The sequence below is a fragment of the Oncorhynchus mykiss genome, chromosome 23, assembly GCF_013265735.2.
Source record: "Oncorhynchus mykiss isolate Arlee chromosome 23, USDA_OmykA_1.1, whole genome shotgun sequence".
NCBI lineage: Eukaryota > Metazoa > Chordata > Actinopteri > Salmoniformes > Salmonidae > Oncorhynchus > Oncorhynchus mykiss.
The window spans coordinates 46649321-46674909 of record NC_048587.1 but is presented as its reverse complement, the minus strand read 5'-3'; the positions used below and the strand labels follow the sequence as shown (position 1 = coordinate 46674909).

The 25589-nt window shown below is 43.2% G+C and overlaps 1 protein-coding gene across 7 annotated transcripts; it reads left to right on the top strand.

Moving 5' to 3' along the window:
• Positions 1-537: 537 nt before the first annotated feature.
• Positions 538-25589, top strand: LOC110502851 (eukaryotic elongation factor 2 kinase). 7 transcript variants are annotated; one of them, XM_036960573.1, is made up of 18 exons: positions 538-1635; positions 1982-2265; positions 2847-2921; positions 8774-8874; positions 15532-15592; positions 15771-15808; positions 16457-16628; positions 20707-20985; positions 21408-21540; positions 21664-21791; positions 22046-22268; positions 22585-22655; positions 22757-22849; positions 23935-24069; positions 24150-24338; positions 24447-24571; positions 24773-24951; positions 25078-25589. In XM_036960573.1, exons 1-18 carry the CDS (start codon positions 1632-1634, stop codon positions 25182-25184), a joined length of 2397 nt encoding a protein of 798 aa, XP_036816468.1. In that variant the 5' UTR covers positions 538-1631; the 3' UTR covers positions 25185-25589. The 7 variants fall into 7 exon arrangements, with proteins under 7 accessions (XP_036816468.1, XP_021436862.2, XP_021436860.2 ...); XM_021581187.2 differs by having other exon boundaries at positions 539-1520; XM_021581185.2 differs by having other exon boundaries at positions 1533-1686.

Below are 25589 nucleotides of genomic sequence, written 5' to 3'. Positions count from 1 at the left end.
AGGCCTGATCACCAACAACGATGAGACAGCCTATAGGGAGGAGGTCAGAGATCTGGCCATGTGGTGCCAGGACAACAACTTCTCCCTCAACGTGATCAATCCAGAAACCTTTCAGTTACTAGCCCAAAGCTCTAACCATTAGGCTACCTGCAGCCCCTAAATTATACATTGTACATTTAACTTGTCATTACATCTGGTTGGCAAGCATGTGAATGGTTTGTGTCTGGAGTGTGTGGTCGATGAAACGGTGGAGCATATGTTGTTATATTGTTGTAAGTATGTTGAAGAGAGGGAAAGATTGAAGTGTAGGGTCATTGAGGTTGGACGGGTTGGGGGGGGGGGGGGATTGGAAGGAATTGTGGGGATGGGGGAGGGTCTATTAGAAGTTAGTAGGGCTCTTTCATATTCTCAGAAGTACTGAGTTAAATCTGAGGATTTAAAAATGTTGTAAACTGTGATTGCCTATACATTCCAGCACAGTAGGTGGCTGCATGCACCTTTAAAGTTGGTTTGCGGACAGCCATTATATCATAGAAGAAGAAAAAGAAAAAGGAGAAAAAAGCGTTAATAGTACTCTTTGTCCATTTCGATACGCCATAGTTAGTATAAACTTCCTCCAGTCAGAATTAATCCAAACATAACTCAAGAAATCTGTCATTCATTTTGACGTTTTTGCCTAGGATATCTAACTACGATGCTTGGTGCAGTATTTCAAAATTAAAATATTTGCTTGAAACGAGGCTTCTCTCAGAAGAATCCCTACTCTTGACCAATCAGCGACGTAGACTTCGGCTCCGAACTTCGCCTTGCCTCTCGGAAAAATCCCGTGTGCCCTAACTGCCGAAAAACACCTCACAGATTTTCAAAACGAACAAAAACGTCACAAAATGTCGTCATGATATTTGCACGAAGTCTTCCGAACTGTTTTGGATGGGAAGCATGCGGACGCTGAAGCATCTGTGGTTGCAACCCAGTCTAAATTGGGTTGTTGGTTAGGTTAGGGACGTCCCAATGAGCCCGAGTAGCACTAACCATTTCATCTGTCGCACTGCTAACGTTAGCTGCTTGAGAGTGACTTTCAACCGTTTGCTAGATGTTGGACATGAATTTTCACCACGTGGCATCGTCTGTGGTGAAAACTCTACTAATTTCATTTTAGTGTTTGTGACCACTCGCAGTGGCCATACATATACTTATGTACATTCTTTTTTTGGCTCGCTGCCTAAAGGGGTGCGGCTGTCCGAGGCTGTAAACAATACGTGTACGCCGCCAACCTGGACGGGTGAACATACAAAACTACAGAGAAGAGGGACTCGCCCTGGACCCTCTGGCCACCTCGGAGAGTCAGAATCCACCACAGTTCAGCAGCGGCCCTCTGACTTGGAATAACAGCTAGCTAGCAAGGCAACCCAACTAATTGAAAACGTTGCAAATACCGCCAGACAGAGGAAGTTGTTGGAGGATTATCAAGGCACGCATATTTTCATCGAGTAGTCTCTGTACACCCTTGATCAGATTAGGTAAATCGCCGCAGTACTGTCTTTGTCTACACTCATGTACTGTAAATGTACTGCAGCAAATGTTTTTTTATAAGCCCTCAACTCTTTACGAACATTGAAAAGGTGTGATTGATGGGTGAGCACCGAGCCTTTCTCACTACTGTTCAGCTGCAGTTTTTGTTCAATGGTAATACGTGTAGTAATAATTATTACTTTATAAAATAGTTGTACTTGTTGGATGTCTAAACAAGTGTTCCTGTATGCAATGTAAGACTAAACCAAATACTGCCATCCACATGTGACAGTTTGTTGCATTTGTGATGATTGAATAGGCCACAATTAAACACAGTTAGTTAGATTGTCATTGTGTCAATATTTGTATTTTTTGTGTTTTATTGAACCTTAATTTAACTAGGCAATACAGCCATCTCTGTGTGTACATGCATATTCACATCTTTGTGTTTCTGTTGCAATTTCCCCAGCCCAGTACTCATCACACACACCCCTACAAGCCACCATGGAGGATGACCTGATGTTTAGTATGGAGGAGGTGGGCAGTGCTCAGCATAACCCAAGGAAACAGAGAACCCCAGGTCAACATGCTCCATCCCTTAGCGAAGCTAATGATAGCGGTGAGGACGACTACTACATCTGTCCCATCACAGACGACCCTGTCAGCCAGGCCAAAGACATCTGTGGCTATCTGAAGAACCTGGTCCACAGCAATCAGCTGTCCAACTCTCCCCAAAACTCCTTCATGTACAAGGTGAGCAGCAGTAGTGTAGGTGCAATATTACCAGGGTTCAGAAGATTCTTTAAGTACCAGCTGACTGGCAACATGTTGCCATGTACTGTATTGCTCTAATGTCAGTATGCAAAATGCTGAGCTCTTGCGCACACTGCTAGAGAGAAGGAGAATGCCATCTGTGTGTGATTGCATTGCTGTGGCTGACAGCAGGTCAGCTCCCTCTCGTCTCTACTCTCAGAACAGGAAGTACCTAGAGAGCAGCTCTCACCTCACATGATGATGTCATATGTAAACAACCCTTTCACAACACGGGTCGCAACCCTTGGCCTTTTGATCCAGTAGGCCAGCCTGTAGAGTGGGGAATAATAAATAGCCCTCCCTCAGAGTTCGGCAGACTGTTTGAGATGTAGAATTTATGGGTTGCCATGTTGGAAGCAAGTTCCAAAACACATTCTACTGGCAATAACATGATAATATTTCCCTTTTCATGGAAAGTTCAACACCAACATAGTCAACCAATCGCATATATTTTGCTCTGCTCCTCACATATGGTTAAGTTGCTAATATTAAGCAGTTCATTTCTCTGCCTCTCCACATAGAATGAAACAGAAACAGAGAAGGAAACTCCACAACAACGGTCAGTTGAGTTTGGGGCGTTATCTGACAATGGACGGGTACGTTACTCACCACGTTGTTTCATTCCCCCCTCCTTTTGCATCAGTGACTGCCTCCTTCTTCCTCACCTTCCCGTCATTAATTCAGTCTTTAAATAATTTCTTCCTTCCTTCCATTGTATTTGCATGACCTGTTTTATCTAACCATTAGTTCCTTAGTTGTAATTTGATCTTCCCTAACCCATGCAGGAGTCCTCAGGAATATATCAACAGTTAGGCTAATGCAAATCTAATAAGCACATGGGTGAAACAGGGTATTGTTTCTTATTCTAAATGTAATTTTCAGCTCTACTGCGGTGCAAACTGTATCAGAAAAGCAACAGGCAGACAGGCTGTTTATACTGTACCATAGCTTACCACTACTTTGTCTTATATCTGGTGATGCAGTTTTGTGAGGAGGTAGTGTCTGAGCACAAGGCCACAACCACAGATGTACTGTATATGATATCATTGAGGGTACAACCACAGCTATGCTGTATATAGTATCATTGGGGACGTGTGAAGGGACACTCAAACTGCAGGTGACCAGGGACTGACGTGCAATGCCCAGTGTGTGTTTCTCACCAACCAGACGTGGCTTTCTGCCTGTTAAAAACATGACCTTCGTCTATCAATGTAAATAGTTTAGGCTAAATATACACTAGGTGGATGTCAGTTGCCACCTACTGCTTATTAGGTGCTGCACTGTGGTTGCCCTCAGCTCCAGCTTCTACAACCTAATGTGTGTGTATATCGGGGGTGGGGGGTTGGATTAAAAGCAGAAGAGACATTTCCATCTCTTAGAGTAACGTTATATCTTATCTAAATTGCAGAGTGTGTGTGGCATAGTGAGTAGGTCACGCCGTCCACTAAATGCTCTTTCGTTTTTCCATGTTGTTTTAGTAGATGTCTAGTTCGGATTTGCTGTACTTGACGCACATGTGCTTTGCAAGGCTGCAGAAAGGTTTCAGCATGGAGGTAATTTTTGTTGTCTCTTGGTTCCCTGCTGTGTTCGACCAAAGCGCTGATTGTTACCGGGACCTCCATGCAAAAAATCTGCATGTAGACACATTGCCAATACGATTGGATTACCTAGTCAGTTGAAGGTGAAATTATTTGCTGGAAAGTGGAAGCTAGGTACTGGCAATTTCTTAGCTAAGCTATCTAGCAAAGTGATTGCTTTGTAGTTTGATAGCTAGCTAACTAGCCTGAATGTTAATGAACTTATCTTTGTAACTTACCACCATACCGTAAAGCAACACACGAGTTGAAAACACGTGATACACAGAACGGACTGCAGCCTAGTGCAACATCCTCAACGCAGCGGTGCGGACCGCTCCATTGACAATGAATGACTTGCGTCAAACTCTTTGCTTTCCCGAGGGAACTGGTGGACATGACAGGCTGACTACACCGCTCACGACACGTGCGCGAGTGTTGCAAAATTAATTTAGAAATCTATATTATTCAATTATTGCACCCACACTGCTCGCGCGCGCCAACGAGCGTCTGCGTTGCCAAGGGCTAAAATAGAAGTTCTATTTGTGATGCAGATCGCTCTGCAAGTCCTGCCTCTCCCATCTCCTCATTGGTTTATAGAAGCAGGTACCCACGTGGGTGACAGAAGACGAACAAAGTCAGTGGCGGTAATGCACCTAATTTATGAAAGTTGGCAATCGTAATATAAAGTCAAGAGAAGAAAAAGCCTGGAAGGATGAGAGATGACTAGAAACAATTCGGTTGACTGTTGTTTGTGTGGATTAATTGGTGGAGTAGAGGACCTTGTGCATATCAGGTAAAATAACAACTCAATGTTTATATCCCAGGACAAATTAGCTAGCAACAGCAAGCTAGCTAAATAGGACAAATTAGCTAGTGTGTGCAAGCTAGCTAGCTAAATTGCCATAAATGTTTCATGCTTTTCGACCTGTCCCCAAATTAATATAATTGGTTCAGAGTTTGTTTTGATATTTTAACCTGCATGTCATGATCACGTTTGCAGGTGCATTACCACCACTGACCTTGTTCGTCTTTCTGTCACCCACGTGGGTATAACCAATGAGATGGCACGTGGGTACCTGCTTGTGGGTGTAACCAATGAGGAAATGGCACGTGGGTACCTGCTTCTATAAACCAATGAGGAGATGGGAGAGGCAGGACTTGAAGCGCGATCTGCGTCACAAATTGAACTGACTTTAATTTTAGCCCTTGGCAACGCAGACGCTCATTGGCGCGCGCGATTAGTGTGGGTGCAATAATTTAATAATATAGACTTCAAAATGTATTTTGTAACGCTTGTGCACGCGATGTGAGCGGTGTCGTCAGCCTGTTAGTTCTGATAAAGCTGAGTACAACAGTCCTGACATTCATGTGTAGTCAGGAGTTTTTCCTGGTTAGGCCTCAGACAAGAAAAGCTCCTGTGCTGGCTGTGGTTGTAAAATGAATCTGGTGACAGCACGTTAATGATCTATGCTATTGTGCAATGTAGAGCTCTTGGGTGACTTTCAGATAGGACAGCTAATGTGAGACGTTTTATCCTCCTAGTAGGTCAATAGAAAGACTCCTATTTCTACATTGATACTTATATATCATAGGGCCAAGAGTTTTCCATGGTCAGGTTATGTGGTCAGGAAAAACTCTTGGCCCAGTATCATATCTCATGATTCATTATGATTATCTTTTGCTGAAAGTTCCTGAAGCAAACTTCTCATGATCCTCTGTTGATTTGTCTGCTTATCATATCTCTCCCTGTATTGTTTTCCTCTATCAATTCAAAAGAGGGATTTTGAGCACATACAGTTAATCAAACTTACTCACCTGACAGATAGGGCAGGTGTGCATCAGTGCTGCAGTCTTCTCGTTCACAGCCGCTGCCTTCTTAGCAGCCGCTGCCTTCTTAGCAGCCGCTGCCTTCTTAGCAGCCGCTGCCTTCTTAGCAGCCGCTGCCTTCTTAGCAGCCGCTGCCTTCTTAGCAGCCGCTGCCTTCTTAGCAGCCGCTGCCTTCTTAGCAGCCGCTGCCTTCTTAGCAGCCGCTGCCTTCTTAGCAGCCGCTGCCTTCTTAGCAGCCGCTGCCTTCTTAGCAGCCGCTGCCTTCTTAGCAGCCGCTGCCTTCTTAGCAGCCGCTGCCTTCTTAGCAGCCGCTGCCTTCTTAGCAGCCGCTGCCTTCTTAGCAGCCGCTGCCTTCTTAGCAGCCGCTGCCGCCTTAGCAGCCGCTGCCTTCTTAGCAGCCGCTGCCTTCTTTGCAGCCGCTGCCTTCTTTGCAGCCGCTGCCTTCTTAGCAGCCGCTGCCTTCTTTGCAGCCGCTGCCTTCTTTGCAGCCGCTGCCTTCTTTGCAGCCGCTGCCTCCTTGGCATCAGTCAACAAGTTCAACTTCAACTTGAGAGTGGAGCATTACAAATCATAGCCTATCACTGTGATTCGATATGTTGATTATTTAAGTCAGGTGTTAGAGCTGGGCTGGGACAAAACTCTTTACACACTCTTGCTCTTCATGACTTCCTGCAATGACTGAAACAGACCAAAGCAGGAGAATAGTGTTCCAGGTTGAAACAGTGTACCTAGTTGAGAGGTGATAAGACTCGGGCACTCCCAATGGTTCTGGAAAACAGAAGGTGAAAATCAGGTTTGCAATTTGGCATCAATAACATGATGGTAATTCTACCTAAAAAACAAAACAAATGTGTGAATACCAATTAATTTAAAGACCCACCATAGCAGGTAGGACTTAAGTTTACACACTGTAACCTGGCCTACTAGCTATACTAAGGATCTGCTGTCCAGAGAGTAACAGCAAACATATCAATGTTTTCCCGCAGTAAAGTAAGCACACTGAATCGTGAGGATGCTAATCAGTCCATCTTTGAAACCTCTAAAAAAGCCAGACTAAAATAATACAGCTAGCTGGGGTAGCTACAAGTGAAGTAGGCTACTCACCCATGGACACAAACACACTTTATCAAGAATGCCTAGTCCTAGCTTCACCATCTATCTATCATGTTAGCAAGCTAGACTGTTGGTTTATAAAAGCCAAAGAAAGCTAAACTTGTTTTTATGAATTTTTCGTGCATTTAAATGGCTAGACAAATAGACAGCAAATGTAGCCATCTAGTCAGGCTAATGTTGTTAACTAGCTAGCCATGAGCTAGCTAGCTAGATAACATGCATTTTCAATTTAAAACTTGCCCATGACAGTACACAGAATTGTCAATTTAAAAAAAACTTTAGCCAATTTATTAATTACTAAATGTAGCTAATATTAACATTACATGTGGCTAACATTAACATGCCTGTCCCGTCCAGATCATCATGGATTTGGTGAGTGATGTGAATCTTGAGACAGGAATTTGTAGTTCTTTATGATAGCCACATTAGCAGCTAATTAAGCATTTCATTTTTGGAGGGGGGTAAATATAGGCTAATATATTGATAAGTCACCTTGTCTGAGAGCGATTTACACGTTTATGAAAACGTCACGCCAGGGTAAGTCTATACAAAAAGTGTTTCTAAAATCCACAATGGATAAAATTAATGATGGATAAACTATTTGAACCATTTCCGTGTTTGACCGGCAGGTTTTATGGGTATTATGACTCATACTGTGCTTGGCTATGGTGCCAAAGATTTTTATAACTAACCCAAGATAGACCACAGCTTGTCGTTTCCAATGGGAACAAATGAGTCGTTGTGGGCAGAACAAGCAAGGAAGGGGCAGAAAAAGCAAGGAAGGGGCAGAGCCAAGCATGAGCTAGCGAGATCTTATTGGCGCGTTCTAGCATGTACAGTACATTCGGAACGTAATCAGACTCCTTCACTTTTTCTACATTTTGCTACATTACAGCCTTCTTGTAAAATCATTTAAATCATTTTTTCCCCTCATCAATCTACACACAATACCCCATAATGACAAGACAAAAACAGGTTTTATAAATGTTTGCAAATGTATAATAATACATTTTCTAAAAATGAAATATTACATTTACATAAGTATTCAGACCCTTTACTCAGTAATGGTTGAAGCACCTTTGGCAGCAATTACAACCATGAGTCTTCTTGGGTATGACGCTACATGCTTGGTACACCAATTCTTCTCTGCAGATCCTCTCAAGCTCAGGTTAGATGGGGAGCGTTGCTGCACAGCTATTTTCACATCTCTCCAGAGATGTTCAAGTCCAGATTCTGGCTGGGCCACAGAAGGACATTCAGAGACTTGTCCCTAAGCCGCTCCTGCGTTTTCTTTGCTGCGTGCTTAGGGATGTTGATCTGTTGGAAGATGAACCTTTGCCCCAGTCTGAGGTCCTGAGCACTCTGGAGCAGGTTTTCATCAAGGATCTCTCTGTAATTACAAACTGAAATTAGACAAACTATTAGAATTTTTGCAAACAGGAAGTTGACTAGTCGACTGCTCTTTACCAACTTCATTCTGCAGCCATCGCCTGCATTGTAAAAAGATCTATGGTCAACCACTAATTAGGGTGTTTTTGTTTGACCCATGCGAACGTGACCAAAGACATGACTGAAACAGGAACCAACTTTTCTGGAAATTATGTATAAATTATAAAGAAAAAATGTATAAACAATGGCACCACTGCCATGTTGATCTGAGCCTTGCTGTCGGAAAACCACATGAGTGTCCGACTCCCTGCAGCACATGCAGTCTGGAGGAGAGGAGAAAATGTGCGTCTTAAAAATAATACTTACGATTTGTTTTTGTTTTTTGGGCTGACAAAAAAATCTACCAGAATTCCATGACTGTCACATCCTTAATCTGTGTGTTTTCATTTATGTTTCCCCAGTGTCTGTAGCTTCCCTTAGCATAAGCTGTGATACAATGTGATAGTTATCTAAAAGATGAGTCTTGTTTCCCATTGTACCAGGCAGCGTGGAATAGAGCCTTAGAGAAGGCCAAGGCCATGCCTGATCTCTGGGCTGAGTTTCACCTGGAGGAAGTCAAGACAGAGCCATGCATACGATACAGGTACAGATGTGTGTGTGTGTGTCAGTAGTTGACAAATACACATCATCCCCACACCCCTGCCCTTTCTGTAGGTACAGTACATTATATAAACATCACTGCATTTCCTATGGCCCTTACAAGTTTTTCTTGGCCTGTGCACAAATTTCCCTTGTGGCAGATATCTGGGCTGTCTGCCTGCTCACGCCAAAACACTTAGTCTGAAGCCAAAAGGAATGTAACCACATTTTGCACAGAATTTGAGAGAAATAAGCTTTTTTGTACATTTGGAACATTTCTGGAATTTTTTATTTCAGCTCATGAACATTACTATTTATTTTAGCCAGGTCTACGGAAGCATGATATGAAGAAAATGTAGCCTATTTCAGAAGAACAGAGTAGCATATTCTGAGTCGTCCTTATGTTAGGCCCTAATCTGGCTGGCTGTGAGCTACACTAGTTCATTTAGCAGACAAGAATGCATGTGCTGTTTCTTGCCTTAGAATATTATCTCACCCATCAGACTATTCTCAATTTAATCTTGTCTTTACATATTCTAAATCATATACAGTGGGGCAAAAAAGTATTTAGTCAGCCACCAATTGTGCAAATGCTCCCACTTAAAAAGACGAGAGAGGCCTGTAATTTTCATCAAGGTACACTTCAACTATGACAGGCAAAATGAGAAAGAAAATCCAGAAAATCACATTGTAGGATTTTCCATTAATTTATTTGCAAATTATGGTGGAAAATAAGTATTTGGTCACCTATAAACAAGCCAGATTTCTGTCTCTCACAGACCTGTAACTTCTTCTTTAAGAGGCTCCTCTGTCCTCCACTCATTACCTGTATTAATGGTACCTGTTTGAAGTTATCAGTATAAAAGACACCTGTCCACAACCTCAAACAGACACACTCCAAACTCCACTATGGCCAAGACCAAAGAGCTGTCAAAGGACACCAGAAACAAAATTGTAGACCTGCACCAGGCTGGGAAGACTGAATCTGCAATAGGTAAGCAGCTTGGTTTGAAGAAATCAACTGTGGGAGCAATTATTAGGAAATGGAAGACATACAAGACCACTGATAATCTCCCTCGATCTGGGGCTCCACGCAAGATCGCACCCCGTGGGGTCAAAATGATCACAAGAACGGTGAGCAAATGGGCTCCCAGAACCACACGGGGGGACCTAGTGAATGACCTGCAGAGAGCTGGGACCAAAGTAACAAAGCCTACCATCAGTAACACACCACGCCGCCAGGGACTCAAATCCTGCAGTGCCAGACGTGTCCCCCTGCTTAAGCCAGTACATGTCCAGGCCTGTCTGAAGTTTGCTAGAGAGCATTTGGATGATCCAGAAGAAGATTGGGAGAATGTCATATGGTCAGATGAAACCAAAATATAACTTTTTGGTAAAAACTCAACTCGTCGTGTTTGGAGGACAAAGAATGCTGAGTTGCATCCAAAGAACACCATACCTACTGTGAAGCATGGGGGTGGAAACATCATGCTTTGGTGCTGTTTTTCTGCAAAGGGACCAGGACGACTGATCCGTGTAAAGGAAAGAATGAATGGGGCCATGTATCGTGAGATTTTGAGTGAAAACCTCCTTCCATCAAGGGCATTGAAGATAAAACGTGGCTGGGTCTTTCAGCATGACAATGATCCCAAACACACCGCCCGGGTAACGAAGGAGTGGCTGCGTAAGAAGCATTTCAAGGTCCTGGAGTGGCCTAGCCAGTCTCCAGATCTCAACCCCATAGAAAATCTTTGGAAGGAGTTGAAAGTCCGTGTTGCCCAGAAACAGACCCAAAACATCACTGCTCTAGAGGAGATCTGCATGGAGGAATGGGCCAAAATACAAGCAACAGTGTGTGAAAACCTTGTGAAGACTTACAGAAAACGTTTGTCCTCTGTCATTGCCAACAAAAGGTATTTAACAAAGTATTGAGAAACTTTTGTTATTGACCAAATACTTATTTTCCACCATAATTTGCAAATAAATTCATTAAAAATCCTACAATGTGATTTTCTGGATTATTATTCTCATTTTGTCTGTGATAGTTGAAGTGTACCTATGATGAAAATTACAGGCCTCTCTCATCTTTTTAAGTGGGAGAACTTGCACAATTGGTGGCTGACTAAATACCTTTTTGCCCCACTGTATGTGTGAAAATAGTTTTGATTTAGAATGGACCAGGGTCGGGGGAAAAGATATGTCATCCGTATGCACTTGAATAGCGAATGAAGGGACTATTTTCCCGTGGTTAATTTTCATGCCAAGCAGGTAGGCAACTCCTGTTGTAAATGTGCTTAATATTAGGGAAGTTGAGAAATAAATATAGTAGGCCTAGCCTATAGAAAGCTGATGGGATCCTCCTCATTTTTAGAGGCTATCAAAACACTTATTTCAATTCATATTTAATTTATTTCACCTTTATTTAACCAGGTAGGCCAGTTGAGAACAAGTTCTCATTTACAACTGCAGCCTGGCCAAGATAAATCAAAGCAGTGCGACAAAAACAACAACACAGAGTTACACATGGAATAAACAAACGTACAATCAATAACACAATAGGGGGAAAATCTATATACCGTGTGTGCAAATGAGGTAAGGCAATAAATAGGCCGTAGTGGCAAAGTAATTAAATCAAATGTATTTATAAAGCCCTTCTTACATCAGCTGATATCTCAAAGTGCTGTACAGAAACCTAGGAAGAAACCTAGAGAGGAACCAGGCTATGAGGGGTGGCCAGTCCTCTTCTGGCTGTGCCGGGAGGAGATTATAACAGAACATGGCCAAGATGTTCAAATGTTCATAGATGACCAGCAGGATCAAATAATAATAATCACAGTAATTGTCGAGGGTGCAACAGGTGAGCACCTCAGAACTAAATGTCAGTTGGCTTTTCATAGCCGATCATTGAGAGTATCTCTACCGCTCCTGCTGTCTTTAGAGAGTTGAAAACAGCAGGTCTGGGACAGGTAGCACGTCCGGTGAACAGGTCAGGGTTCCATAGCCGCAGGCAGAACAGTTGAAACTGGAGCGGCAGAACAGTTGAAACTGGAGCGGCAGCACGGCCAGGTGGACTGGGGACAGCAAGAAGTCATCAGGCCAGGTAGTCCTGAGGCATGGTCCTAGGGCTCAGGTCCTCCGAGAGAAAGAAAGAATTAGAGAGAGCATACTTAAATTCACACAGGACACCGGATAAGACAGGAGAAATACTCCAGATATAACAGACTGACCCTAGCCCCCCGACACAAACTACTGCAGCATAAATACTGGAGGCTGAGACAGTAGGGGTTGGGAGACACTGTGGCTCCGTCCGACGATACCCCCGGACAGGGTCAAAAGGGCAGGATATAACCCCCACCCACTTTGCCAAAGCACAGCCCCCACACCACTAGAGGGATATCTTCAACCACCAACTTATCATCCTAAGACAAGGCCGAGTATAGCCCACAAAGATCTCCTCCACGGCATAACCCAGGGGGGTGCGCCAACCCAGACAGGAAGATCGCGTCAGTGACTCAACCCACTCAAGTGACTCACCCCTCCTAGAGACGGCATGGAAGAGCACCAGTAAGCCAGTGACTCAGCCCATGTAATAGGGTTACAGGCAGAGAATCCCAGTGGAGATAATTACAATTTAGCAATTAAACACTGGAGTGATAGATGTGCAGAAGATGAATGTGCAAATAGAGATACTGGGGTGCAAAGGAGCAAAACATAAATAAATAAATAACAAAATGGGGATGGGGTAGTTGGGTGGGCTATTTACAGATGGGCTATGTACAGATACAGTGATCTGTGAGCTGCTCTGACAGCTGATGCTTAAAGTTAGTGAGGGAGATACGTCTCCAGCTTCAGTGATTTTTTCCAATTCGTTCCAGTCATTGGCAGCAGAGAACTGGAAGGAAAGGCGGCCAAAGTAGGAATAGGCTTTGGGGGTGACCAGTGAAATATACCTGCTGGAGCGCGTGCTACGGGTGGGTGCTGCTATGGTGACCAGTGAGCTGAGATAAGGCAGAGCTTTACCTAGCAAAGACTTATAGATGACCTGGAGCCAGTGGGTTTGGTGATGAATATGAAGTGAGGGCCAGCCAACGAGAGCATACAGGTCGCAATGGTGGGTAGTATATGGGGCTTTGGTGACGAAACTGATGGCACGGTGATAGACTGCATCCAATTAGCTGAGTAGAGTGTTGGAGGCTATTTTGTAAAAGACATCGCTGAAGTCATTGTGCCAAAGGTGGTCCTATTCTGCTCAAACTCCAGGGCTCTCATGAAGTGTTTGATTTGGTAGAGGGATTAGAGGGACAGTATGGCACTGAGTACCAGGCCATTAGAAAGTGTGGTATGCTACTAATGACCATCAGAGCACAGTTTTGGAGAAGCCTAGTTACCGTTACTCAACGGTCATGTGGAATTTGGTTGCGGTCATGACTCGTGGCTGCCGGACAACTCTAGTCGTAACCTCACTCTACCTAAGCCTCTCTGGTCTCTTAGCCAATGGCATGGTGCCATCTTCTTGTCCCATGCCCCCAGTAGCAGTGGCTGACTCCTGACTGGAATAAAAACCCTGGTACACAGAGTTCTAGGCAGAGACATACAGTGCCTTGCGAAAGTATTCGGCCCCCTTGAACTTTGCGACCTTTTGCCACATTTCAGGCTTCAAACATAAAGATATAAAACTGTATTTTTTTGTGAAGAATCAACAACAAGTGGGACACAATCATGAAGTGGAACAACATTTATTGGATATTTCAAACTTTTTTAACAAATCAAAAACTGAAAAATTGTCCGTGCAAAATTATTCAGCCCCTTTACTTTCAGTGCAGCAAACTCTCTTCAGAAGTTCAGTGAGGATCTCTGAATGATCCAATGTTGACCTAAATGACTAATGATGATAAATACAATCCACCTGTGTGTAATCAAGTCTCCGTATAAATGCACCTGCACTGTGATAGTCTCAGAGGTCCGTTAAAAGCGCAGAGAGCATCATGAAGAACAAGGAACACACCAGGCAGGTCCGAGATACTGTTGTGAAGAAGTTTAAAGCCGGATTTGGATACAAAAATATTTCCCAAGCTTTAAACATCCCAAGGAGCACTGTGCAAGCGATAATATTGAAATGGAAGGAGTATCAGACCACTGCAAATCTACCAAGACCTGGCCGTCCCTCTAAACTTTCAGCTCATACAAGGAGAAGACTGATCAGAGATCCATAAAAAGTGTTGTTTAAAGTTTGCCACAAGCCACCTGGGAGACACACCAAACATGTGGAAGAAGGTGCTCTGGTCAGATGAAACCAAAATTGAACTTTTTGGCAACAATGCAAAACGTTATGTTTGGCGTAAAAGCAACACAGCTCATCACCCTGAACACACCATCCCCACTGTCAAACATGGTGGTGGCAGCATCATGGTTTGGGCCTGCTTTTCCTCAGCAGGGAAGATGGGAAGATGGATGGAGCCAAATACAGGACCATTCTGGAAGAAAACCTGATGGAGTCTGCAAAAGACCTGAGACTGGGACGGAGATTTGTCTTCCAACAAGACAATGATCCAAAACATAAAGCAAAATCTACAATGCAATGGTTCAAAAATAAACATATCCAGGTGTTAGAATGGCCAAGTCAAAGTCCAGACCTGAATCCAATTGAGAATCTGTGGAAAGAACTGAAAACTGCTGTTCACAAATGCTCTCCATCCAACCTCACTGAGCTCGAGCTGTTTTGCAAGGAGGAATGGGAAAAAATGTCAGTCTCTCGATGTGCAAAACTGATAGAGACATACCCCAAGCGACTTACAGCTGTAATCGCAGCAAAAGGTGGCGCTACAAAGTATTAACTTAAGGGGGCTGAATAATTTTGCACGCCCAATTTTTCAGTTTTTGATTTGTTAAAAAAGTTTGAAATATCCAATAAATGTCGTTCCACTTCATGATTGTGTCCCACTTGTTGTTGATTCTTCACAAAAAAATACAGTTTTATATCTTTATGTTTGAAGCCTGAAATGTGGCAAAAGGTCGCAAAGTTCAAGGGGGCCGAATACTTTCGCAAGGCACTGTATGCTTGGCAGGACAGACTGTGTAAATATTTTGCCTCTGGGTCTGTTATATGTCTTATCGGTGTGTATGGCTGACCCAGTCTCAGACAAGCCAAGCATTCATAATCTGTACATACAGTGTGTTTGAAATTCTCCCCCTAGGATCGGATCCAGTCTAGAGAAGGAACCCTACAAACTGTTAATGATCCCAATGGTGAGAATTGATTGTGACGTGTAACGTCAAGTTCACATGGGTGATAAATGCATTCCCACATGGTCTTTGGGTCTGGGCTCTGACATTGAACATCACCAAACCAAGGGAATATCTCACAACCCCTTTTAATCCTGGGGGACGTGACATCATAGATTAGACTATTTTCAGGTTATGGATGACTATATTTGGACTATTTGAGGATAAGCAGAGCAGGTCCTGGTTAGAACAAATCCAAGTACTCTAATGTTTGTCAGTTTCTGTTTTCAGTCCCCTTGTTCTAACCCCGACCCCTTCAGTATATGGACTAATTTCTAGTCATCACCATATTGCTAAAACAAGTCCAGAATTCTGGACCATATAGAACTGAATAATAATGTTTGATCAATGGATGTTTATTTGCTTGATCTCTCCACAGGTACAAGGCTATCACAGCGGAGTGGTCTCAAGACACAGTGCACATCAAGATGTCTGGCCAGGTATGCCTCCACTCCTAAATCAGCAGTAATCTATGTTATTATTCATCAGAACATTGTTGGACTTGTGGATATGTATGTGGAATGTAGTAACACTGTTTACATGAATGTGAAAGTCTTCCAAAGCTTGGTGAGTTGAGTTTCTCAGCAATTATTGATTTGTCTTTTTGGTTTCTCACAGCCTTTTGGACGCGGTGCCATGAGGGAATGCTTCAGAACGTAAGTGTCACACACTTTATCTTTAATAATTCTCCATACGGCCTGGTCTCTTATTGGCCTTTTGTTCCTGCAAGTTTCAGAGCCGTGTGATCTTTCCTCTTCATGCAGTGTAAACAAAATGACAAGACGGTACGAGCTGCTCAGGTCCCCAATCCACATTCCACAAATATCTCCCTGACCCATTTAGTCCAGTTTAGAGCCCTAGATAGATCCCTAGACAGAAACAAACATTCCATGACTACAACATTCTAATTCACATTCTCAATTCTCAAACTTTTCATGACAACATGGCACCCAGTGGAGTTCTCTATCTGAAAGTTTGTGACCTTATTATGATATTATGATCCCTTTCTGTGGGGACAGTGTAGCGGAGGCAATGAGGCATCCATCCTGTCTATATCAGACCACTGGCAGTCTAACAAATAAACCCTCACCCACTAACAAGCTCACGCATAGGTTCTCACCATAGAAAACATCTTTATGGTTTATCAGCAAAAATACACAAATCCCAAGAGATACGTGACTCAAACCCTTAGAAGTATTTCACCTTAGTTGGATTTACTCATTTAAATGTTCCTGTCATTTTAATACAGTGCCATTCTTCTAATCTTTGTCATTTTTCCATATTTCCTTTCCATCTTTCTGCAGGAAGAAGCTGTCTAACTTCTCCCACAGTAGTAACTGGAAGAGTGCGTGTAACTATGTGACGAAGCGCTACATGGAGCCTGTGGACAGGGATGTGTACTTTGAGGATGTCAGGCTGCAGATGGAGGCCAAACTCTGGGGAGAAGAGTACAACCGCCACAGGCCACCCAAACAGGTATGGATGGAACATTTAATTAACCAATGAGTCATCCAGTTGATTGGTCAATTGATTGATTGATTAGATCAGCCTTTCTTTAAGTATGGGTGGGTCGCGGACCTGTTCATGGTGGGTCTTAACCTTTCTGATCTCCCCATCCCGGATCCGGGGTCGTGAATACAGACTCAAGCTCATTACCATAACGCAATGTTAACTATTCATGAAAATCGCAAATGAAATGAAATAAATATGCTAGCTCTCAAGCTTAGCCTTTTGTTAACAACACTGTCATCTCAGATTTTCAAAATATGCTTCTCAACCATTGCAAAACAAGCATTTGTGTAACAGTGTTGATGGCTAACGTAGCATTTAGCGTAGCATTTAGCGTTAGCATTCAGCAGGCAACATTTACACAAAAAAACAGAAAAGCATTCAAATAAAATCATTTACCTTTGAAGAACTTCAGATGTTTTCAATGAGGAGACTCTCAGATAGCAAATGTTCAGTTTTTCCTGGAAGATTATTTGTTTAGGACAAATCGCTCCGTTTTCTGCGTCACGTTTAGCTACGAAAAAAACCCTGTATCCAGGATTGTGTAAATCTATCAGCAAGCTCATTAGCATAACACAACGTTAACTATTCATGAAAATGGCTAATGAAATGAAATTAATCTATTTGCTCTCAACACTGTCATCTCAGATTTTCAAAATATGCTTTTGAACCATAGCTAAACAAGCATTTGTGTAAGAGTATTGATAGCCTAGCATTGCATTAAGCCTAGCATTCAGCATGCAACATTTTCCACAAAAAAACATAAAAGCATTCAAATAAAATAATTTACCTTTGAAGAACTTCAGATGTTTTCAATGAGGAGACTCTGTTAGATAGCAAATGTTCCGTTTTTACAAAAAATATTATTTGTGTCGACTAATCACTCCGTTTTGTTCATCACGTTTGGGTAAGAAAAAAAAAGAAAGAGAAAAAAAAAAAGTCATTAAAACGCTAACTTTTTTCCAAATTAACTCCATAATATCGACAGAAACATGGCAAACGATGTTTAGAATCAATCCTCAAGGTGTTTTTCACATATCTATCGACGATAAAATCCATTGTGGCAGTTTACTTTCAATTCTGAAGAAATGGAACGCGCATGGACTTACTGATTACGCACACAGGACACCGGGCGGGACACCAGGTAAATGTAGTCTCTTATGGTCAATCTTCCAATGATATGCCTACAAACACGTCACAATGCTGCAGACACCTCGGGGAATATACAGAAAGCGCAGGCTCATTCCTGGCGCATTCACAGCCATATAAGGAGACATTGGAACACAGCGCCTTCAGAATCCGGGGCATTTCCTGTATGAAACATCATCTTGGTTTCGCCTGTTGCATTAGTTCTGGGGCACGCACAGATAATATCTTTGCAGTTTTGGAGACGTCAGAGTTGTGTCTTTCCAAGGCTGTCAATTCCATGCATAGTCGAGCATCTTTTCGTGACAAAATATTGCGCTTAAAACGGGCACGTCTTTTTATCCAATAATGACACAGCGCCCCTATAGGTTCAAGAGGTTAACGTGTTAGAGTAAAAGTATGATTTCATTAATTACTGGAATTGATTTGTCCAAGTGTAAATGGACTCTATTCATTGCGCTATCTGCTTAGCAGCTTAGCGACCCACACGACGCAGCGCTGTTGTTCAGCAGCAGATGATACGCTGTCAGACAATGACTTGCCATTCTCACTCGCCTTCACTCACCGATGTCATCAAATGACTTGTGTCATCAAATGGCGTCACGTTTGCCACAAGTTCTGACAGCTCAATTGTCATGAAATGCAAATACAGCGATGAGTTTCTCTCTTGGTTTAATACAAACTTTGAGGAACAACGAGGGGCGTCCACAATGTGTTTGGTGCGGGGAAGTGCTTAGTAATGATTCTCTCAAAATGAACAAATTAAAACAACACATTCTGACCAAACATCCACAGCATGATGGTAAACCCAGAGAGTTTTTTTTAGAACCGGGCAGAATGCTTCAGGAAACAGTGCTTCGACAGTGAGTAAGTCAACTAGCAAGGCATTGTTGTCATTTTATAACAGGCGATAGATAATAAGCAGAAATAAGGGAATATTATCTCTCAATGTAGATGTGAGTTTCTCTTTCAAACAATTCCCTTGTACACAGCTATTAACGTTAGTTAGATTGCTAATATTAGCCAAAGCAAGCAAGCTAGCTAGCTACTGATAGTGCAACACTAAGTTACAGTACATATGAAGATAAAAGGATCAGGCCTACTGTACATCTTACTGTAGAAAGGATTGTTGAAAACAAGTCTAGGTTGGAACTGTTTCTGTTAAAATACAAGTAATCATTTTTATTCTGAACTGGAATAAACTGATTGAAGCCAGATGCTTTTTGAGGCAAACCCACACATAGTTCTGGGTTGTTCATCTTCAGCAGGAAGCATGACCTCAGGTTTACATTCTCAAGCATTTATATTCTGGGCTCAGGTTTAAAAACTGAGCCCAGAATATAAATGCTTGTTGAAAGCTTCAACCAGCCACACACCTCATTAGCACTGTGTGTGTTTTTTCTGGTCTACATCTGTGTGATGTGCTCAATCAGTGTATTCCAATTCAGAATGCAAATTATTTATTGTATTTTAACAACCGTTCCAATCTAGATTTTTTTTTTCAACAATAGTTTCTACAGTGAGATGCAGGCAGTGCCTTAGACAGCTGCGCCACTTGGGAGCCTGGATAAAAATAAATCCTCATCAATCTATACACAATACCCCATAATGACAAAGCAAAAACAGGTTTTTAGAAATGTTTGCAAATTTTATTTAAAAAAAAATGGAAATACATTAGTTACGTAAGTATTCAGACTCTTTTCTATGAGATGCGAAATTGAGCTCAGGTATACCCTGTTTCCATTGATCATCCTTAGGATGTTTCTACAACTTGATTGCAGTCCACCTGTGGTAAATTCAATTGATTGATCTAGAGGTGAAAGAAACGCACACCTATTTAGGTTTAGGTGCTGGCTAGCGGAGTAGAAATCTTGAAAAATTAAAGGAGAGCTGCACACTCTAGGAGCACAGATGCAATAATTGAATGTAATAACCTAATATCCAACGTTTCGACAGACAAACTCCTAAGAGTGTGTGGCTCTCCTTTAAATTAAATTGATTGGACATGATTTGGAAAGGCACACACCTGTCCATATAAGGTCCTACAGTGCATGTCAGAGCAAAATCCAAGCCATGAGGTCAAAGGAATTGTCTGTAAATCTCGAGACATGATTGTGTCGAGGCACAGATCTGGAGAAGGGTAGCAAAACATTTCTGCAGTATTGAAGGTCCCCAAGAACACATTGACCTCCATCATTCTTAAATGGAAGAAGCTTGGAACCACCAAGACTCTTCCTAGAGCTGGCCACCCGGCCAAACTGACCAAGCGGGGTTAGAAGGGCTTTGGTCAACCTGACAGAGCTTGAGAAGATCTGCAAAGAAGAATGGGAGAAACTCCCCAAATACAGGTGTACCAAGCTTGTAGCGTCATACCCAAGAAGACTCAAGGCTGTAATCACTGCCAAAGGTGCTCCAACAAAGTACTGCATAAAGGGTCTGAATGTTTGTTCATTTTTGACATTTCTAAAAACCTATTAGTGTTTTGTCATTATGGGGTATTGTGTGTAGATTGATGAGGGGGGGAAAAACAATTGAATCCATTTTAGAATAAGGCTGTAACGTAACAATGTGGAAAAAGTCAAGGTGTCTGAATACTTTACAAATGCACTATAAGAGTGTTTTTAATGAGGTAAAATAAACATGAATAGCTATTTATATTATTATATTTCATTGTTATTTGTCTATATTGCATTTGTTTGAGGCATAAGGGCAATGAAAAGTACCGATATTTATGTATAGTTGAAGGTGTCAAAAGAGGGGGTCCCAGGAAAACACAGAATTTCTCATTTGGGTCCCAGGCTGAAAAAGTTTAGAAACCCCTGGATTAGATGATTGATTGTGGATTTTCCACGATTTTCTAACAATGAAACTAACCATTCTCACTCTCTCCCCCTCCCAGGTGGACATCATGCAGATGTGTGTGATTGAGATGATGCAGCGTCCAGGTAAACCTCTGTATCACCTGGAACACTACATTGAGGGGAAGTACACAAAATACAACTCCAACTCCGGCTTCGTCAAGGATGACAACATCAGGCTCACTCCACAGGTACTTCTTCGTCAAGGACGACAACATCAGGCTCACTCCACAGGTACTTCTTCGTCAAGGACAACAACATCAGGCTCACTCCACAGGTACTTCTTCGTCAAGGATGACAACATCAGGCTCACTCCACAGGTACTTCTTCGTCAAGGACGACAACATCAGGCTCACTCCACAGGTACTTCTTCGTCAAGGACGACAACATCAGGCTCACTCCACAGGTACTTCTTCGTCAAGGACGACAACATCAGGCTCACTCCACAGGTACTTCTTCGTCAAGGACGACAACATCAGGCTCACTCCACAGGTACTTCTTCGTCAAGGACGACAACATCAGGCTGTTACTGCTGTAAATGTGTTGGCCAACTTCATGGATTACTCCTGAGCTGCAGAACCCAACAATGCATCTTCATCTTTGTTATCAATTGAAAATGCTAGATTTGAAATTGTATCATTTTTCTTTGTTCTGTGTGTGAACTTCCAACCTATCAAAATGCCTGTAAACCACCATATTTTCGTTGTTTGCTGGTAACTAGTGATTTTCTGTCTGCCTGCAGGCATTTAGTCACTTCTCATTTGAGCGTTCGGCCCACCAGCTGATCGTGGTGGACATCCAGGGGGTGGGGGACCTCTACACGGACCCCCAGATCCACACGGAGAAGGGCAAAGGCTTTGGAAATGGAAACCTGGGTACGGCTTTCTCTCACACAGTCACACTGTTAGCAACACAAAGGTAGACTGACATTTTCAGTTGTGACCCACCTAGCGAAATACTTTCAATTAGATTGCAACATACTTGTATGTGTATTACAGGTGTGCGGGGCATGGCGCTGTTCTTCCACTCCCACCTGTGTAATAAGATCTGTAAGAGTATGGGCCTCACACCCTTTGACCTCTCCACTGCAGAGAAAAGCCAGCTGGACTGCACCAACAGACTGCTGGTGAGACCATAGAAATATATTGAAGTAGAATCAAAGTGTGTGAGACCGATGACACATAGCATCACATATCATCCTAGTTGTAGCCACAGGCATCGTATTACCACAGAAATTATATTAGCACATCACAGACAGGATACAACCGTGGAAATTATTTGAACACATGCCCGAGACGTCATGCAACTTTTATGCAGCTATTTAGAATTGTCTTTTAGTCCTCATATTTAACAATATTTTCAACCCTCCCCTCCAATCAGAGGTCGGCCCAGACGGTACTGAGGGGTAGTGAGGAACAGTGTGGTTCAGCTCGTGTTCGTACCATCTCAGTGGGCCGTGCGCCCCCACTTCTCTCCCGTCTGTCAGAGACCCTGACTGGGGACAACACTATAAGTGACTCCATCCCCTGCTCGCCCCTCGCCTTCCCTGGCTCCCCCCTAGGACAGCACTTCTCTATGGGCTCCATGGGAAAGTCTCCTCTGGGTAGGAACAGGGCTTAGAGGTTATAGTACACCCAAATAACACTTATCTAATTGTATGTTAATCTAGAAGGTTATCTGTGGGCCTGTGATGTCAGTGACCCAACATCTGGGTTTGTTTTATTAGCTGCAGCCCAGCATTAGCATGACGTTCCAAATAGCATGCCTAAAGCCCCATAAAAACAAACTAACCGGTGTTGTTATTTGATACCCTAGACTAGAGGTTGAATGAACAAGGGCTCAGTTTGAGATATAGTTGAACTCAACTCTTTAAAAAATCTGCCATTCTTCTAATCTAACATCTGGTTTCCCACCCTCAGATTGGTATTTTGTAAATGAGATGGATGAACGGGAGAAACACAACAACCGCAGCCACAGCCCAGAACACAAGGTCAGTGAAGGCTTTGTGGAAATGGCTCTTACGAATCCTGATCACAAGAATGACATTAGTTGTGGTTGACATAAACTGAGGCCTGTGCTTGTTTTCTGTAGGACTCAGAGAATGGAGGAGACAGTGGGTGTCCAAGTGAAGGGGACCCCAACGATGGGGGACATTACTCTTCTCTACACCAACACTCAGTCTTGGTGAGCTTGTCAGTCATAAATACTTTATGGAAACAGTCAACTACTTCCTCTTTAGTCTTGTATTGTTTCTAGCTGACACCAAAGTTATTGTTCATGTTTGCTCACCATTTACATTTGATTAATTGAGCAGACGCTCTTATCCAGAGCGACTTACCGTAGTGAGTGCATACATTTTCATACTGGTCCCCCGTGGGAATCGAACCCATAACCCTGGCATTGGAAGTGCCATGCTCTACCAACTGAGCCACACTGGACCACCATGACATGGATTCTCTGACGCCCCAACATCAAAAGCTGTTAACCTATTACTCTCTGTATGTGTGAATCTGACCTTCTCTTTAGCTCCGTTTATGTCACCATGTAGGCCCGCCCCACCTCTACAGCAGTCTGAGTCGGATGGGTAAACAAAATAAATGACCATTATCAAAGCCACCTTCGCTATAATCAAATAACCCCTTGCTCATCTTTGTCGCCCCCTATCCTTTGCTCACTAGTGTAGAGTTCCTGCTGTCTAATCTATGGCTCCATTCCATGGGATAACTGACAGCTAACTGGGTTTTTGCTGCTGTGTCTGTCTCCTTGCTAGAGAAAGGTTCCTAGCAGATCCTCCCTTAACCCAAACCTAAATTATCTTGCTGTAAACGTCTCCAACAGCCAACAGCCCTGTCCTCTGCATGAAGGGGACTAACCCAGGCCTTTGCAGGGTGGAGCACTGACGTTGCACTGTGTCAGTTGATGATTTGACACATGCTTGTTTTCTAAGGATGTATGCTTAGTAGGGGCAAAGGTTTTATTGCACCCAAGAAAAGGAATTCAAACTCAGCAGCCGCCCTGTGTTTTGGTCTTATTCTATGTGTGTCCTTGTTTGGCCTCTCCATGTCAACATGTTCACCTGCTCCCTCCCTGATCAAATCACCTAACCAATCAATAGGTCTGTAACTGCCTGTTCCATCTCTCACTGCATACCTGTGGTATGATTAGCATTAGTGTTAAATCAGATATGTACAAGTTGAGGCTTGAGTACTATGAACATGCATACATATACAGTGCTTCATTGACCTTTTCTATGCTCTCTGTCTGTCTAGCTGACAGATGAGAAATGGAGTGTCTACCACACTTCTCGTTCTCACGTCCACCGGCCATCCTGTGTTGCTGTGGAGGTGGAGAGACTCGACTCCATGATCCTGGAGAGGAAGACCGGGAAGTCCATCCTGGGGAAAGTGAGTGGCTGGAACACACACACACATGCACGTACACACACTAAAAACACACAATAAATCGCCTTTTGCCTCTTCCCCAGGTCCACCTGGCGATGGTGAATTACCACGAGGGTGGTCGGTTCTGTGAAAAGGAGGAGCAGTGGGACCAGGACTCAGCCATGTACCATCTGAAGACGGCAGCCATGTGTGGGGAACTAGAGGCTATCATTGCCCTGGGACAGTGTTACCTACAGCTGCCACACCATATACTGTCAGAGATTGAGCTAGAGGTATCTCTTTCTCTCTATCTCTCTACCTCTCTCTCTAATTCACAATGTGTCTTTTGACTCCTTCTCTATATTGTAATTCCATGCTGTATGTTGTTTTCTTGTGATCAGGACAACTCAGGGAGCCGTATGAAGGGTTTCAAGTTCCTGCTGCAGGCTGCTGAGGCAGGAGACAGACCCTGTATGATCCTGGTGGCCAGGGCCTTCGACACCGGCATCATCCTCTCACCAGACAGGTCAGAGACTGGGGGGACATATCAGATATCAACTAATGATGGGACCATCTATGATGAGAAGCTATCAACCCAGAACAATACAGATTACACAAATAATAGAGAGCAGTCCCCAAGACACAGACTATATCAGGACTGTGAAATGGATGTTAAATGAAAAGCGCCTCTTCATAACAAACCTATAAAAACCTCTGTGGTTCTCAGGTCCCAGGACTGGAAGGAGGCGGTGAGCTGGTACAACTGTGCCCTGAACATGACGGACTACGACGAGGGGGGCGAGTTTGACGGCATGCAGGACGAGCCTCTCTACCTGCTGCTGGCCAGAGAGGCTGAGATGTACCAGGAGGGGGGCCATGGCCTGGACCGAGACCCACAGAGAGCAGGTAAGTAAGCAGAGAGAAACACAGCTGAACTTAAACTAGAACTAAACCCTAACTTGAGCCCTCGGTGTGATAACCTCTGTTGTACTTACAGTGACTAACCACAGACTCTCTCTTTCTCTGGCACAGGTGATCTGTTCACACAGGCAGCAGACGCAGCCATGGAAGCAATGAAAGGCCGACTGGCCAACCAGTACTATATGAAAGCAGAGGAGGCCTGGGGCATGATGGAGTAGGAGACAGAGGGGACGTCACTCTGCAAGGCCAAAGGAATCGGCTAATGTAGTGATGGATACTTCTCCCTAATGTTTTAAAGTTTACAGACTGTGATTTCCTAAATGCAGTGTGAGTGTATGATCTGTGTGTGACCATTTATGCAGCTGTCCTCTGGCCTAACTGTGTTTCTTGGTGATAACTGAAGGAATTGTCTTTATTTTACACTTTCTATTTGGAACTGGTCTTTGTCTTTTCATCTATTTTCCCCTTTTCTATTCCTGTCCCCATTGCCCTTTTGGATATACAGTGTATTCAGACCTCTTGACCTTTTCCACATTTTGTTACGTTACAGCCTTATTCTAAAATGGATTATTTTATTTGTTTCTTCTCATCAATCTACACACAAAACCCCATAATAACAAAGC

Bases quoted from the DNA above. Each gene is read 5' to 3' on its own strand.
- LOC110502851 (XM_021581185.2), top strand. From the start codon at position 1,632: ATGGGTGAGCACCGAGCCTTTCTCACTACTGTTCAGCTGCAGTTTTTG. The intron at 8,875-15,531 runs GTACAGATGTGT...ATCTCTCCACAG, and splicing joins GAGCCATGCATACGATACAG to GTACAAGGCTATCACAGCGG. The intron at 21,541-21,663 runs GTACGGCTTTCT...TGTGTATTACAG, and splicing joins CTTTGGAAATGGAAACCTGG to GTGTGCGGGGCATGGCGCTG.